At 39.9% G+C, this 15,800-nt stretch overlaps 1 protein-coding gene across 5 annotated transcripts in view; it reads right to left on the bottom strand.

Annotated features, from left to right (window-relative positions):
• MAST2 (microtubule associated serine/threonine kinase 2) overlaps nucleotides 1-15,800 on the bottom strand; it is a 187,161-nt gene that overhangs the window by 58,032 nt on the left and 113,329 nt on the right. For all 5 annotated transcript variants that reach the window (XM_058029787.1, XM_058029788.1, XM_058029789.1 and 2 more), the window contains 2 exons: nucleotides 7,659-7,750; nucleotides 885-960 (listed from right to left, as the gene is read on the bottom strand). In XM_058029787.1, the coding sequence (XP_057885770.1) occupies nucleotides 885-960; nucleotides 7,659-7,750 (168 nt within the window). The remainder of the gene's footprint in view (nucleotides 1-884; nucleotides 961-7,658; nucleotides 7,751-15,800) is intronic.

The following is a 15,800-nucleotide window of genomic DNA, read 5'->3' as shown; positions in this document are numbered from 1 at the left end:
CTATGCACAAGCACTGCTTGGGAGCTCTCCAATTTCCCTGTTCTTTCTTTCTCACAAAATTTAACTTTCTGTATCATTATCCATTTCTGCCTACCTGCTGGGACTCAACATTCAAATCACCATTTTTCTGCTTTTCCCAGCTGTCTCTATTCTCTCATTCCTGTTCCTCACACTAAATCCACCGCTGTGGGATCAGATTTCCTCCCAGCAGTTTGACACACAGCATGAGCAGCACCTGTCCAGCCCTGATGCAGGACAAATGACAGCTCCACACTGGGGTCTCTCAGTGCTGCTCCTGTAGAGGTTCTCTTAGACTTGCAATTTCAATTATCAGCTATTTTCCTCATTGAGTAGTAATGTTCTCTTGACATCAATGCCCAAGACAGCAGAGAAAAGTCAGGAGTCACTACCAGTGAGAAGGCAGGGAATGAAGACACAGGGTGGTACACACCTAAATTAAGGTATTTTTATACCTTTGTACGGACACAGCAAAGAAGATCAGTACATTTTCAATACACCTCAGTGAGAGCAACATCTAGGACTACAACTAAGTTACAATTACCCTAATCATGACTGGCTTTAATGTCACTTTGACTAAATAATGTGTCATATCACATGCCCTACACGTCGTTCTTCAGGGAGAACACTGCCTCTTCCTCAGGCAGCATTAACTGCTTCATTTACTTTATCTTTTTCTAGGTCTGAAAAGCCCCTAATACATTCTGGTGCTGCCAGGATGTAAGCCATAAGGAGTAAAATAAAACAAAATTGGAGACATCAAAGAAAGTAAAGCACAATCAGAATGTTCTAACTCATAGGCCATCTGTAAATAAAATGCACAGACTATTTGCTTGCCAGTCCAAAGAGAACAGATCTTGCCTTACCTTCGGGCAGGAACAAAGGAAAAATGAGCAGGTGCATTTGGAGAGAAGTTCCTGGGACTGTCCAAGGGGCTGCTACCTGTTTAAGAAAGCAAAAATTAACAGTTCAAAACCATTTTGTTCACATTTGAAACAAATGAAGTAAGTTTTCAGTGTTCTGAAAGACTTTGAATTGCACATTGTAGTCACAAATAATTGGAAATATGGAGCTTTGAGTCTTTGAGTTTTGAGCATTAGCTTGCTAAAGAAATGTTCTGACACAGATTTACCACTATTTTTCCTCCTTTAAAAATAATTTAAAGGGTATGTTTCATTTCTCACTTTCAGGTAAGTAATGTACCACCCATAGAAAAGAGAGTCTTTTATTATTTTGCAGTAATTTCTATCTACAAGCTTTTCCTAACACTTGTCAATGAAAAACCTGACTTAGAAGAGACACAATGACAGTTTCAGGAAAAATAAACAGTAAGAAAACATTTCTTCCCAATGTATGCTAAGGTTGAATGCAAAACGCACTGAGGAAAAAAAGGGATATACCATGAAAACTGCACATAATAAAATTACTATCTATATGTAAGATGATTGGGCTAAAACCTATCAGCATTCACACTAACTACCACTTCTCTGAAATAGTACTTTACCGTGAAAATGAAACTACTGGTGAAACTATACAGACAAGAAGAAAAAACAGGTAATTTTTGGTGTGGTTTTTTTTTCACTAGGCTTTGTCATATGGTGTGTAATCATGGTGAGTGGTTTATTGCAATGTATTTTATTTCAAAGTAGAAAGCAACCATCATGCAGAAAGCCCTTCTGAACGCCAGGATCATTTACAAACTAACTACAGAAATATTTCAAAGACATGGATGAATTTAGAAGCTCCACATCAGTGAGTGTGCATTGTATTGGGCATGAAGTGGTTTGCTCTGTCCCATCATTAATACAGGCACAGAAGAGAAACTATCCATAGTAAATGTGTCAACAGCAATTTCTTTGTGCAAACACAACAATATAGCACTAAAATAAGACCAGGAAAATGAAATAGATTCTGGAAAAGCAATACACCGCAAGGTACATCAGAAATGGTTTTAAATTTAGATCCCATATAAAATGGTTTTATTTTAAAAGCCATGTTGAAAAGTCAAACCTCAAGCATGAGCCATCTGCAAAGGACTTGTCTCTGTTTCAGAAGCTCAAGTTGCCCGGCTTGCCCCTCAGGGCAGCAGTGATCCTGAGGTTACAGTCCCATCCAGCAACCTACTGAAGCTTGTAATTAAGCTTATAATTAAGTCACAATAATTTCAATCCAAGTTATCCACACACCTTTGCTGTTCCACTGAGCAGGAGCAGAATATAAGCACAGTGCTCAGCTGAAGGCAACATTCCCTCCCACTTCAGCCTCACAAAAGGGGCACAAAAGTCTGCAGCAGCATCTCTGCACAGCTTCTGTGGGCAAGGTGTGCACACCTGGCACGTGTGTCGGGGCAGGGAGGGAGGAGGAGGAGAGGGGAAACAGGCTGGCACCTCCTGGGGTATGAGGATGGCCACAGTGCAGCACAGGCCAGCAAACTCCATCTGGTCTGCAAGTCTGCAAGGGGAAAAATAGCAGCTGGTTGAGATTAAACCAGCCCCAGGCTGATGGAACATGTGTCATGAGGTGATGAGAGAACTGGAGAGGTAAGTGAATTCCAGACCACTCCACAATCTGCTTCATCAAGAGCAAGCTAAATTAAAAACAAAGAGTTTGAGCAACAGGTTTGTTTTCCTTTGCCTTGGTTTCCTTTCATATTGTTAGCTAAGACTAACAACAAGTTCACAGTTGAATACAAAACAATTCAAGTCTTCATCCAAAACTGGGCATTGTTTAACTCATTCCCAGTATATCCCAAGTGCAGAGGGGAGAGAGTGATCAGAGGCCCATAGCTAAATAACTTCTGTTGTTTCATTTATTAAGCTTGTACTCATTTTAATTCTTATGGTCACAGTGGAAAACCAGAACCATTTTGCTGCTTTTGAACCACAAGAAGATGGAGAGGTCTGACAGTTCCAGTCTGGGAGGCACTGCAAGCTTCCAAGGAGATTGAGGAAGTCCAAATGAAGAACTGAGTCATGCATGACAACTCATGTCCTGGCAGCAGCACACACCTTAGGGTCAGGGTCACCAAACACTTGGTAGCAGAAAGCTGAAGGAGCATTTTGGGATGCTGCAGGAGTGAGGCCTTTCCATGGTGATGCAGATGAGCTGACAAAGCAAGGAAGGCTGCCAGCTTTGCTGGAAACCTTGGTCTTTGCCTTCTCATTTTTCAAACTTTACTGGCAATGAACACTACTGTGTCAAGATGATAGTTTTGATCAAAAACCTCATTGCCCAATGTTGTTATAAACATGCAATGAACTGTCATTGCCTTTTTATATCTTCATCAATCTTTGAACTTACTGGGCTATGATCAAAATGGAATTTCAGAATAACTGAGCAAATTGGGTAATGACAGTTTTTAAATTTTGAAATTAAGTATGTGGGTGTTCAAACTGTTCTGAGCCTGCACTGTGTGGTACAGAGATACTACTAATTTTTAAGCAACTACTTTTTCAGATGTATATGGCATATTTCCTTTCAGACACTGGAATTTTAATTAGATCCCCTGTGATTTGCTTCTAGTTTTAAAATGAAAAGCAATTAGTTTTTCTACTCAATTCAAGTCTGGGTGAAGCTTTTAAAACAACAACAGGGAGAAGGGGAATTTCTACTTTCCCTAAAATTTCCCAGCACTGCTGCATCTGCTGTAGATGGAGGTATTTTAACAAGGCAATGGCCTTGTTCACCAAGGCTGATCGAAACCCCATTTATTCTGCAGCAAAGGTAGATTCCCCTGTTGCTCCAGGGTTATAGTTGGCTACTACTGAACCTGAAATACCTGTCCCAAGGGAGGCTGTTACACAGAATGATTGCCCATTAGGTAAATCCACACAGCAACACCAATGCCAATAATTCAGGCAGGAATCTTCACATCTTCCGGACACAGGAAGAAGGATGGAGCCAAAGCATCTGTAAATCCACTACCTTCAAAACATGAAACCAGACCTTACAGGCAATCACAGTGTCAGCTATCCCCTACAAACATGAATGACATTCATCAGACAGGCCATGAACCCCAAAATTCACATCAGAACCATGCTGTAAAACCTGCTTCTGAGAGCCATAAAAATCAATAAATAAACACAAAAGCTAAGTTTCTGTGGTCTTCTATGCAGGATATTCAAATTATTTGCTGAATATTAAAGCAGGCAGCTAAAGATAATGTGCATGCTACAGAATTAGATGCCTTCCAGCGCACACAAATTTCAAAATTATGGCCATATTTAAAGCACCCTGTGTACCACAAGTCTCATAAACAATGAATGCCATGGTGCTCTCAGACCAGCCAAGGATCACAGCAAGATGTGCTGATGAACCTCAGCTTTGATAACCAGGGCAGGATCTAGGGTGGGATGTTACATACTCTGCACACTCTAAAAATAATAAATAAATAGGCACCTCAGCAATAGCCATTATTCTGCCAGAAGGTGGAACTGAACTTGCAGTAATAGCAGAATCATTTAATTCACAGTGCTGCCTGTGAGCAGCTCCCTCCATGTGCCATTGCAGATGGGAGCAGGGCAAAGGTCCCAGCAGGGACAGGTGCCCCCACTGGAAGCCAGAGAGCAACCTGGGTAACTTAGAGCTGTGGAAAGTAAATTTCAAAATAGCCAGAGTTTCAATTTCCCAGCTGTAATTACTGATCTCTTTACTACTAAATTACAATGTAACTTTGATTTTAAGAATTTTGATTTAAAATATAATCTATGGCAATTTAGTTATGATCCTTACGGTGTAACCTCTTTGTAATTTTCAGATTTTAAAAAATGGATTCAAAGAAAGAGAAAAAAAATGAGCACACATGTGTACCTCTTTACTTCCCTCTCTCATTTTAAAACAAAAAGAATTTAGAATAAAGGCAAAATTTTCAAACTTGCATTCCTAAAAATGGCCACTACAAGTTTGGGAGACTAAACCAGCAGAGTGACCTCCCCATGAGCTGTAGCTCTTTATGCCAAAGTACCAGCTCATTCTGGAAATGCTGTTTCACACAGTCTGAAAACTGAACTAGCACACTTAAGTGCTCTTGATTCAGAAGTGATTTCATGGGTTCAAATGTTTGGATGTACTTCTTTCTCAAATGTTCAGAGCTCTTTAAGTAACACTTTTCTTCTAAATTTTCTAGGACATGGGAGTTGCCTGGCATCTTGTTGGGATGCTGTTTGGACAGTAAGTGCCTCTGCCTGGACCAGTGCTCATGAGGAGCCAGGTTTGCCTGACAGAAAGAACTCTCCTAGACCTCACCCACTGACTTTTACATCATGTACAGCAGAGTAACCCCTGACATTACTGCCATTTATTTATTTCGTGTATTTAGTGATTTGTATTTTAGTGTATTTGTTTTAGTATTTTAGGAATTTATTTTAGTATGGTTTCTGAACAGAAACATTTAGAAAGCCTCTCTGGTTTCTCTGCATGCTTGCTGTTCCTTTGATTTGTAGCAGAGGCTCAGAATGGGCATTAAGAAGACAAGAGAAAAGTTCAAGACAAAAGAGGCCGGGGAGAGGCCCCAGCATTTCTTAGTAACTTATCACTGCGTGTGCCTGAACAAACAGACTGACAGATTCTGTTCAAATACTAAACAAATATCACAGCCTGTTCTCAAATTCACTCCTCATATATGATATTTCTTAAGAAAATATTTGTGACTCTACTCTAAATTTCATCTACTTTTGTCTCTTGAATAAATTATTTTTTTCCCAGGGAAGACTCCTAAATATAGTACTGGCAGAGAACCCAAATTAAATAAATTTATCTTCCTTTGCAGTACTGGCTACTCTTGCAGGTAGCAAAGGATGCTCTTTCAATTAATAATTTTAAATCCCATATGCAACAGTAGGGAAAAAAAGGAAATATTTGAAAATTACTGCTAAAGTAAGGTGGCACACCACTGAGTAGTTACTCTTCCTTTCAGAAGACACTCACATACTTTTAATAAATTATAAGCTTATAAAGCCTGAAACAGCACCAAAACCACCAGAAAAAAATTTAAATTTTTAAGTAGAGGAGAAAAGCAAATCAAAAGAAAATACAATATACATGTTTCTATTATGAACATTTCTACATTTGCTTTCTGACCAATGATCATGTCAATATCCTGTTGCAATCTCCGAGGTATTTATTTTTCTCTGTTAAAAGTCTTATGGAGCTAATTGAGAATTTAGTGAAACCAACTACCTATATATGTATATGAATTCAAAGCAAAAAGCACAATGTAGCTAAATGGTGAAACTCTACCAAGAAAAATGCCTTGTTTAAACTAAATTTTACAAAATTATTGCCACCATAACCACACAACAGCAACAAGGGAGTTTGAAGTGGAAGGAAATGGTCCTGTACACATTTTTGACCCTGCACTTTCTATCAAATTCTGAAGCAGAAAACTGTTTTAATATACCATCTGTAAGATTTTGTTAACATTTTAATTTGAAAATCATGGGTCATTTTAGAATAACAATGTACTTAAAGCATCTTCCTAGCTTTCCATGACTGGACCTTTTATAGCATCCCAAGAAAATGTGGTAGATTTTTACGAAAACTTAAGAGTGAGTGAGGCTTTTATGGGCATCCCTGAACAATAACTTCAGCCTTCCTTTTCCTTTCAACAGGCTGGATATCACCTTTTGGGATGCAAAGCTCTGCAAACAGAAGCAGATGGCTCCTTCTAGCTGAGCTCCCATCAGTTTGCTGTTCTTTCTCAGCACTGCCTCAGTTTCAGTCTCCAGAAAGCATTTACAGAACATACCGCCATGTAGGAGGAAGGCAGTGTGACTACAATGAAAACAACATTCCCTGTCTCACACGCAGCACTGACGCGTTTGCAGAGAGGCTGCGCTGTGGGTGATGTGCCACAAACCTTCCAGCTGTTTCCTGCTACTGACTGGTGCCCATCAGGGACCTACCTGGAGCCCAGTCATCCTCTCTGGCATTTTGAAACAGCAAAACCAAAATTGTCACACACCATCTACCTCCCTCAGCAATAAAAACAAGGGAACATGCTGTTCAGGCAAGCTGTTGAATCTGCATGCGTGACCCCTTCTGAAGAATTATTCTCTCTTTTTCTGTTGGAAGAACATCTCCACACACTTCACTTCAATGACTAACAAGCCCCTGTCCATGTGCTCTGAAATGAGCATTTCCCAGCTGCTGCCATGGTAAAATTGGGAGCAGTGTCAAAAAGAAATAGAACTCCCAAACACCTCATGCTGCTATGAGGAGCAGACAGAGACCGTAAGATGGCACACTGCACAGCTGCCAGGCTGCCAGAGGCACGTGGAAACAGGCAGGATGTTCCTCCTCATGAGAACTGCAGTTAAATCACTGGCACAAATTAACCATGCTCAGAGACTCAGAACAAGAGATTTACTGAAATGCATTTATCTAATTTTATTTGGCTTCGTTTTCCATCTCAGGCTGTTTTGCAGGATGTAAGAGGATTGAATCCCCCAGGAAGAGTGGAGGGTGGATATGGAAAGTGCAGAACATAAAACATGTATTTTAAAATTATAAGGACCCTCTTACAAGTCAGAGAAGGCGGAAAACGACAGACAGAGTAATTTCCATAGGGCATACTGATGCTGAGTATCACTGCAGTGAGTGACTGCTGGTGCTTCCCAGGTGGAGCAGTCCTAGGGAGTTACCTGTGTGTCCATGAAGAGGGGAATGTGGCCGTGGGAGAGTTGGAGATGTGCTGGATGTTACAATCAAACTCTTCCTGTTGCTTGTCCGACAGCTGAAAGAAATAAAAGAAAAAGAAACCAACCATTAGGCATGGTCAGATGGACAACAGCACCTCAAGGCAGGTCCTGCAGAATCTCTCAGTATTTAGGGTGGGATTTTCTCATACTCTTGACCTCAGTAATGATCCTGCAAAGAAGGAAATGTACAGGGAACAAAGGTACTTTGTCAGCAGCAAGTGTTTCAACACTCTGGAAGCATTTGTTGCATAGGCCGCTAGAGATAGCTGGTAATTTATTCCTGATTCACAGAATATGTGCTACTCATGCTTTACAACTCACACAAAAAACAATGTAATATAGCCCAGAGTGCTGTGGATACTCTTACCAATACCCAACATAGCAAATAAATCCGTTACAATTATTGGCTTGGTTATAAGAAACTAGAGCATATTCCTTAGGGCAGAGTTAAAATTACAGAGCAAAGTGTTAGCACAACCCAGCAGATGAGAGAGTTTACTACTCAAACTTAAAGCCTGGGATTCAAAACTCTTTGTGAACACATGCGGCAATACTGATGGAATACTCTGCAAAGCAAGTTTCAGACACGCCTCCACCACATCAACTCCACTCATTGCCCTGACTTTGCTCCAGCAAGGAAAGTGACACTTCTTATGGGACAGTTCAGATTTATTTTTTCCCTGTTGGGAAAGCTGAGCCAAGAGAAGAGAAGGATGTGTTCCTCCATTTGCTTCCCAGCTCGTGACTGCTGGTAGCAAACATTTAGCTCTGAAGATGACAAAAGGAATCACAGTGGGTGAGGGAAACATTTTTAAATCATGGGATCTGTGAAGAAGAGCAGTTAGATAGTTAAATCCCTTTGTGATTGCCACTTCTCCTGCTGTTTAAACAGAAGAAATGAAATTGCCAGCAAAATCTTAGAACTGACCCAGCACCACAGCTACATACATCCATCTTCTGTGCCTCCAGCTTGCTTCCCCCATGGCACAAACATTCCCGCTCACTTCAGCAGTTCCCAAAACAGGTCCCTAGAATCCCACTGGGGCTGATGGGGGTGGGAGAACAGCCAGGAGCAGGGAAAGCTGAGCAAAGGCTGAGGAAGGAGCTCTCTGGCCCCGCTCCAGGGGTGCCCTGTGAAGCTCCACACTGGGTTCCCCAGGCACAGGAAAAGCCTCTTTGCTTGCAGACCCCAAATGCTGACGCCTGCCAGGTCCTTGGTGCACTGACTGATCTGCTGGAGCTGCCCAACAATAAACACACTCGGCCTGCCAAGAGCTACAATTTAATGCAAAAGTATTTTGCTGCCACAGGATACAGTGCATCTGACTATTATTATTTGTAAGCTTATTTTATTGCTGTTCTATAGGAAACTAGAGAACTTGATGCAGAAAAAAATACAACTGAACTGCCAACTATAATAAACAGTAATAAAGTTGAAGCACCATTAACTGCTATTCAGGCTCTTTAGTGTACTTAAAGCATTCCTCAGAATTATCCAACTGATTCCATACAATCTCCATTTACATTCATGTATTATTCAACAACAGTCCATCCAAAAACTGATTGCCATTGTGCACATCTCATGGAAAAACTAACAGCCCGATTTTAAGAAGCTTAAAATCCCAGTTCACAGATATTTTAAACATGTTTTCAGTTACACTATTCCAGTAACTGCTGAAAAAACCCCAGAATATTCAATTCCAACATTAATACCAGATAATCATTGTTTACATTAGCACAAAATCTTTCTTGAATCGTGAAATTCCTGAATATTCTAATGTAATATATATTACTATGTAAGAAATAAAAAAAATCCTGGGTATTTTAGTATCAAATATAGTGTAAGAATTTAAGATCTTGCTCAATAAAAACCACTAGTACAGTGAGAAAACAGAGCTCCATTCTCTACAATTTTATCTCTTTGCTAAAGAGAGTTCCTAAAGCACATTTTACCACAGCAATGTCTGGAGCTGACTATGGAAACTTGGTATATTTAAACCACAGAATAACAGGGGAAGTGAACTGCCCCAAACTCAGAGCCTCAGAGCTTTTTAACTGCTTGCCTGCATTTTCCCAATTGAACAGAGTTTTATAAACCCATTTTCTTTGCTGTCTTTGCCAATATAAGGAGCCAAAAGAGAAAGGGTTAAGGGGATGGAGAGCAAGCACAGCTGAGACCCCTTAAAATAGGTCAGGTTTACACAAATGTACCCAGAGGAGGGAAGGCTTGGAGTGAAAGCCTAGCCCAAGTTTGGAATAAAACATTATTCTCTTTGCACCCTTAGCATTGGATAACTTTTAATTTTCCTGGATCTCTCATGTGCAAAAGAGAAACACCACTTGGGTCTGTTTAGCCATTGCTATGACTTATGTGTGTTGGCAATAAGGCAAAACTTAAACACAGAGACTAAAAACACAACACCCAACTTCTCAAATTCATGTTCTATGTTGAGAAAAATACACAAGTACAATCACACTCTCTACTGGTGGAAGAAATATAGAGAAAAATCTGCATATAGAGAAAAAAATCTTTTAAGAGATGTAGAAATCCAAGAGGAAATGCAGAACAAGAGTGATGACGTTCTGGTAGACACTAAAACAAAAAAGGGTGAACGGAGGAGGTAACGAGCAGAGTTCAGTGGGATGATCTCTCCCCCCACAAGTCACTGTGACAGCATTTGAGCACCTCTAAAAGAACAGCTAAATATGAAGGAAGCAAAGCTGGCTTTAAGCAGGGCTTAGTGCCAAAGAAATTCAAACTAGTCAATCTAAGTGTTGGCAGAAGCAGTTCCACTGAAAAAAAAAATTATTTCCTGGAAGGCTCATTTTAGCCAGACAGACAGTGCTCGGCTCAAAAGTGAGCTACCAGGCCAAAGATAATGAGGAGATCATGTTGTTAATCCTTTAAATTGCATTAATTATTATTTATTACCATTTGTGGACTCTTGAAACAATGCTGTGTGTTTTCTTGCTCAAAAATTAATTCAATCTACATAAGAAAACAGGAGTAATAGGAGAAAGTAAAAGGGGAGAAGGTTGGCTAGAGCTTACTTTTTAACTAGAAAAAAAATCAGTTTTTAACCAGTCCACAGAGATTTAAGCATTATTATTTGTTTATAAGCCAAAGTTTTGCTGCTTTCATTAAACACAAGGTGAGTCCTGCCCTGAACCTCCTTTTCTCTCACAATTTGCTATGGGTCTTGTTAACCTCTTTTTTTCTCAGATCTCACTTCATCATTTCAGAGACCAAATCCCCTCCAGGTCTTCCAGCTTAGGCAAAACGCAATTTTAAAAGCACAGAGTTTCTGTAGGGCTCAAAGCTGTAGGGCTGAGCTCCAGCCCATGCAGAGCTCTGGAGGTGCTGCCCTCCCTTCCCTGGTCAAACACACACACAGCCAAACCCGAGTCCAGAAACCTGTGAGATCACAGCAGCACCTTGGTGTAATTCTAAATAGTAAAATGGATATCTTACATTGAAACAGCTGAAACAATGCCTTTGGATCATTATGGAAATAGAGCTTTTATTCTGTTTCTGGAGTTAACTTCTCTGCCTGCAGTAAAAATATCATTTGTTACGTGTACTGAAGTGTCCCCAGTGCGTCCCTGAAACTGAACCCCGCAGGACATCGGACGGCTCCGGTAACTGGACACTGCCTTTGGACCCACTGCAATGTGCCCCCAGGCAGCACCCTTGCCCAGAGTTATTTCTGAGCACTTTTGGCATTGTACCTGCGACCTGCACGCAGCCCCCAGCTCTTCATCTGCACCCCAACCAGCCTCCTCCTCCTCCTCACCCACGGCCAAGCCCAGGGCAAGCCTCTGAAATGAGCAACATAAGTGCACCTTGTTTCTTGCGCCTACTCGGTTTGAAAAAGAAATCAATGACTCAGTTTCAGCATGAATCGATATTTGATTCTTTATTTTAGCAGTTTACTCAGGGGACATCTTCAACTCACCGAGCAAAACTGATTAATGCCCAGGAGGCATCCATGTAATGAAAGCGAGGGCCACAGAAAAAAACAATGTAAACATAAATAACCAACCACCATCATGCAATTTCATAGGGATGCTGGTTATTATAAATGAATAATGATAAGGAAGTTTCTCAAAATCCATCTGAATTTATAGGCCTTGAGGAATTTCTCGTAGCTGAAACTGCTGGAGTATGTAAGTAAACAGGATAACACTGATAGCACTGATTGCATGAGCTTTCTCATTGACTTGGGCAGAAATCAACTTGAAGAAATAAGATACTTGGAAAAAGTATAGCTTCAATCACATTTTGGTTACTATTCATGAATGCATTTTATTAATATTAGTGATGTGTCACAGAATCACTAAAATTAGAAAAGAACTACAAGATCATCAAGCCCAATCTTCAACCAAAAATTTTAATTTTAAAATCCCTTGAACTACCTCAGGTTGTCAGAGTGCCAGATTAACTCCTGCACTAACTTCTTTCAAAATAGCATTTCAGAAGCCAAACATCAGACTTGTTCCAGATTTGACACTCCATTTAGTGACCTCAAATCCCTATGAATCGGGATCCAAATTCAGAGCAGTCATATCTACTAAAGTTATTTGTGGTTACATATTTTCCTAAAATGTAATATCACCTAACCAAACTTCATCAGATTCCCTTCTGATATTACAGAAGTTTGGTTTCAGTTGATTTGCTTTACAAAGAGTTCTTTATGAGAAACAGACATTTTGGAAATGAAAATAAGTATTTAAAATTTTTATTCACAATGACAGAAAATTTACAAAATCCAAAATCTGCATGTCAATGAATGCAGCAGCTGCACAGCAATGTTAACTAGATGTGGAAGTTATCGTCTTAATTATAGTAATTCAAAGATGGAAGCAATTTTGTAAGCTTTAGCACTACCAACAACAGGGATAATTAGTTCTCTAAAATAGATAAGTAAGCATCTGGTTCAACTGATTTCTTTTTTTTTTCCACATTCAAGAATACTTTAAGAATTATTCATCCTAGGATAACTGGGGGGAAAAAAGTGTTATTATTCATGGTGTAGGTTTGGGGGGTTGCACATTCCTACAATAAACACTTATTTTGTTGTAAAGAAAAACAATTACACACGGGTAAGATATGAAGGATGGAAGCACGAGTCCAACAAGCAACTTCTTAAGGGTTGCAGGCAGGGTCTCCACCACAACAGACACAGAACTATCTTCTTCCCAACATCACCTAGGAAAACTGCTCTTTATTTTCTGTCATTAAATTCCCAGGAGGAAGGAAACATCCTGAATTTGGATTCCTTCCTGGTTATTTGGCCAGACTAAACAAGTAAGGAGCCTTTATCCAGTGCATCTCTGGACAATCTGTACCTGCCATTCACTCCTCTATAAGATCAATCCCTAACTCTCATGATCTTGAGACTGGATTACAGTATTCCTGTTTCCACCATCTTTCTGAAGAACTTCAAATAGGATTCAACTTTGGAACTTAAATAAAAACAACAATGGAAACCAACTGCCTGAGTGCAGAGTCCTCTTCCACAAAACATTTCCTACAATTTAATTACTACAAGCATAGTAACAGATGCAAGTTGTTCAGCAAGCCAGGCTCCACTCAAATTTGCACTGCCCATTGTTTTGATGCCCATGAGACAGAATAAACTGGACAAAAAAAGAAGAGCACAGAGGAAAAAGATGCAGTCAGCTTTTGAAGTGTGGGTTGTACTTCTGTACAGATATCCAGAGTGCACAGGGGTAAAACATCATTTTCCACAATGCCACCACATCTCTCAGCCTGCTACCAAGCACATTAACTGAGGTGAACACAGAGTCAAGCAATGCAAGACTCACAAAGCAAGGAGTAAAATGGGTGCAGATGGTTCTTTTGTTTTAAGGAAAATTAACATCTTTGTACTTAGGAATTAACTTATTGCATGAAAGGCCATTTTCCTTTCATCTAAACCAAGCTATATGTTAGACAAGCCCTCCTACTTCATTTAGAGCTTGAATTGAAGAAGCAGCATCACTGCAAGCTAAGAAATTACAAAAGAAAAGGCTGGAATTGCCAGCGAACCCCAAATTTATGTCTAATTTGCCTAATGCTTGAGGTTGGTGCACACCTGCTTACACCACTCTGTATAGTCCAGACCTTTTGCATTATTAACAACACAGGAACAACTCTGCAAGGCCAAACAAAATGAGATGTCACAACAAATTACAGTGACTGGTACAGCCGTTCTCAACCACGTAAATCCACTTTATTCTGAACACGCTCCAAGCCTATCTCTGTTTTAGCATAAAGGAACAAAAGTAAGAAAATAATCTCTGATTATGGAAGAGAGATCTCAAAACAAATACAGACATTATTTAATGGGCAAAAACATAAAATAAACCTTCTCAAGCACTCCTATCTCCTACTTCAGTTGTGTTATGCATTATACTGCCATGAAGTTACATCACAAAGTGTGAAAGGCTGATTGAATGAATGCTAAGCATAACTGCATACTTTCATTTCCCATTTCCTCCAAATCTATTATTAAATGCTTCACATCGCATAGCTGCTTTTTAAATAAGTCTCTACTTGGCAATTCTCACGGAAGCTGGTTTATCACATTTCTTTTCCTCCAAAAAATACAAGCAAACAAATTCCAGAATGAAATGACAAAGTGATTTTATATTGTTTCAAATCCTCTAACCGTGGAGTGTACAATTACATACAGGTGTGCAATATAACAAACCTACTCTAAACACTCTCCCCAAAGATGCACCCAGCAAACAAAGCAAATGAGCTGAAAATGGAAAGAAAGTTTTTCAGGTTTAATGTAAATGTTACATAAAACAATAAGAAAACTCATTTGGTTGCTTTGTAGCACGCAACATGATCAGTTCTCTTCATTTTGTTTCAGAGCATTTTCTTAGTTTAAGAATCAAAAAATGTTACAAATTAGCTCATTACCAGCTACCTGCGGTTCCAAACCTCAGCATGAGGATTAATTACTGATCTAATTTTAAATCTATTCTAACAATACACCATTCTAGAATTAATCTCCAGACTATCCAGGGAGTTGCATCTACTGCATAGAACACAGATTTTCCCACAGCCGACCAGTAGAGTAATAACCAGGGTGGCAACATTCTCAACAAAACTAGCATGTTTGCAATCAAATTATTTGCACATTTTAAAAATACAAATTCTTAAGGTGCTTTCCTGAGCTCCACTGGAAAGGTTTTGCTCTGTTGGTAAGACTCATCTTCTCCAGCTATGGAGACCAACTGAAGAGTGCCAGGGTTTGTGCTTGCTTGGCAGAATGCTACACTTGTGATGTGCTTTCCTCCCAGCTGGGACTACATCTCTGCTGTGGCTTTCAGACAAGTGCTGGGCTGTGCTTCCACCCCTGGTGCCTCTGCTTTTTGCACATGAGCCTCACTTACTGCCATCCTCAGCTCTGCGACATCAACCTCCTTAAGCATCACCCAGCATATTTACCTGGCAAGCAGCTTCCAGCATACCAGAGCACAGAAAATCCTGAACAGAACATGGCACCACATGTGGACAAATGTGCCAGAAGAGCAGACAACAAAGAGAACAATAGACAATAACCCCACGTCCCTGGTTCTTCATCAGCAACCAATTCCACACCATTTTTAGGCAGCTTTTTGTGAAACCACCATCCCTGAATTTTTCAGTTCTGCATACCTTTTGACAGAAAGGCTTTGTAGATATTTGGGATTCAACACAGAAGCTAAAGGGACCAAAATATCTCATCTTTTAAAAAATACCAAAAAAACCAAGGCAAGCTGCAAAATATATATTACCATGCTTTGCACCACTGCTACATCAACACTCTCATCCCTCCTTATCTTTCTGACCCAGACACTGCCCTAACCATTACCTGCTATGAGAATCATGCTATTTTATGTTATTGGGATTCCATTTTGCCTTTCTTAACTTTGCAGAATTTGAATATATAGAAAAATATTCATTGAATAGGTAAACAATTCTCAAATTCATCCCCAGTTGCAAGGTGTAATAGGTAATGACATAGATGCAGAAAATCAGTCTCCATCTGCCTACCTTACAACGATCACTTAAATTTATACTTTTGC

This window comes from Melospiza georgiana, chromosome 9 (assembly GCF_028018845.1).
Source record: "Melospiza georgiana isolate bMelGeo1 chromosome 9, bMelGeo1.pri, whole genome shotgun sequence".
NCBI classification, from domain to species: Eukaryota; Metazoa; Chordata; class Aves; order Passeriformes; family Passerellidae; genus Melospiza; species Melospiza georgiana.
Note: the sequence above shows the minus strand (reverse complement) of the source record. Positions and strands in the feature narration are given on the sequence as shown.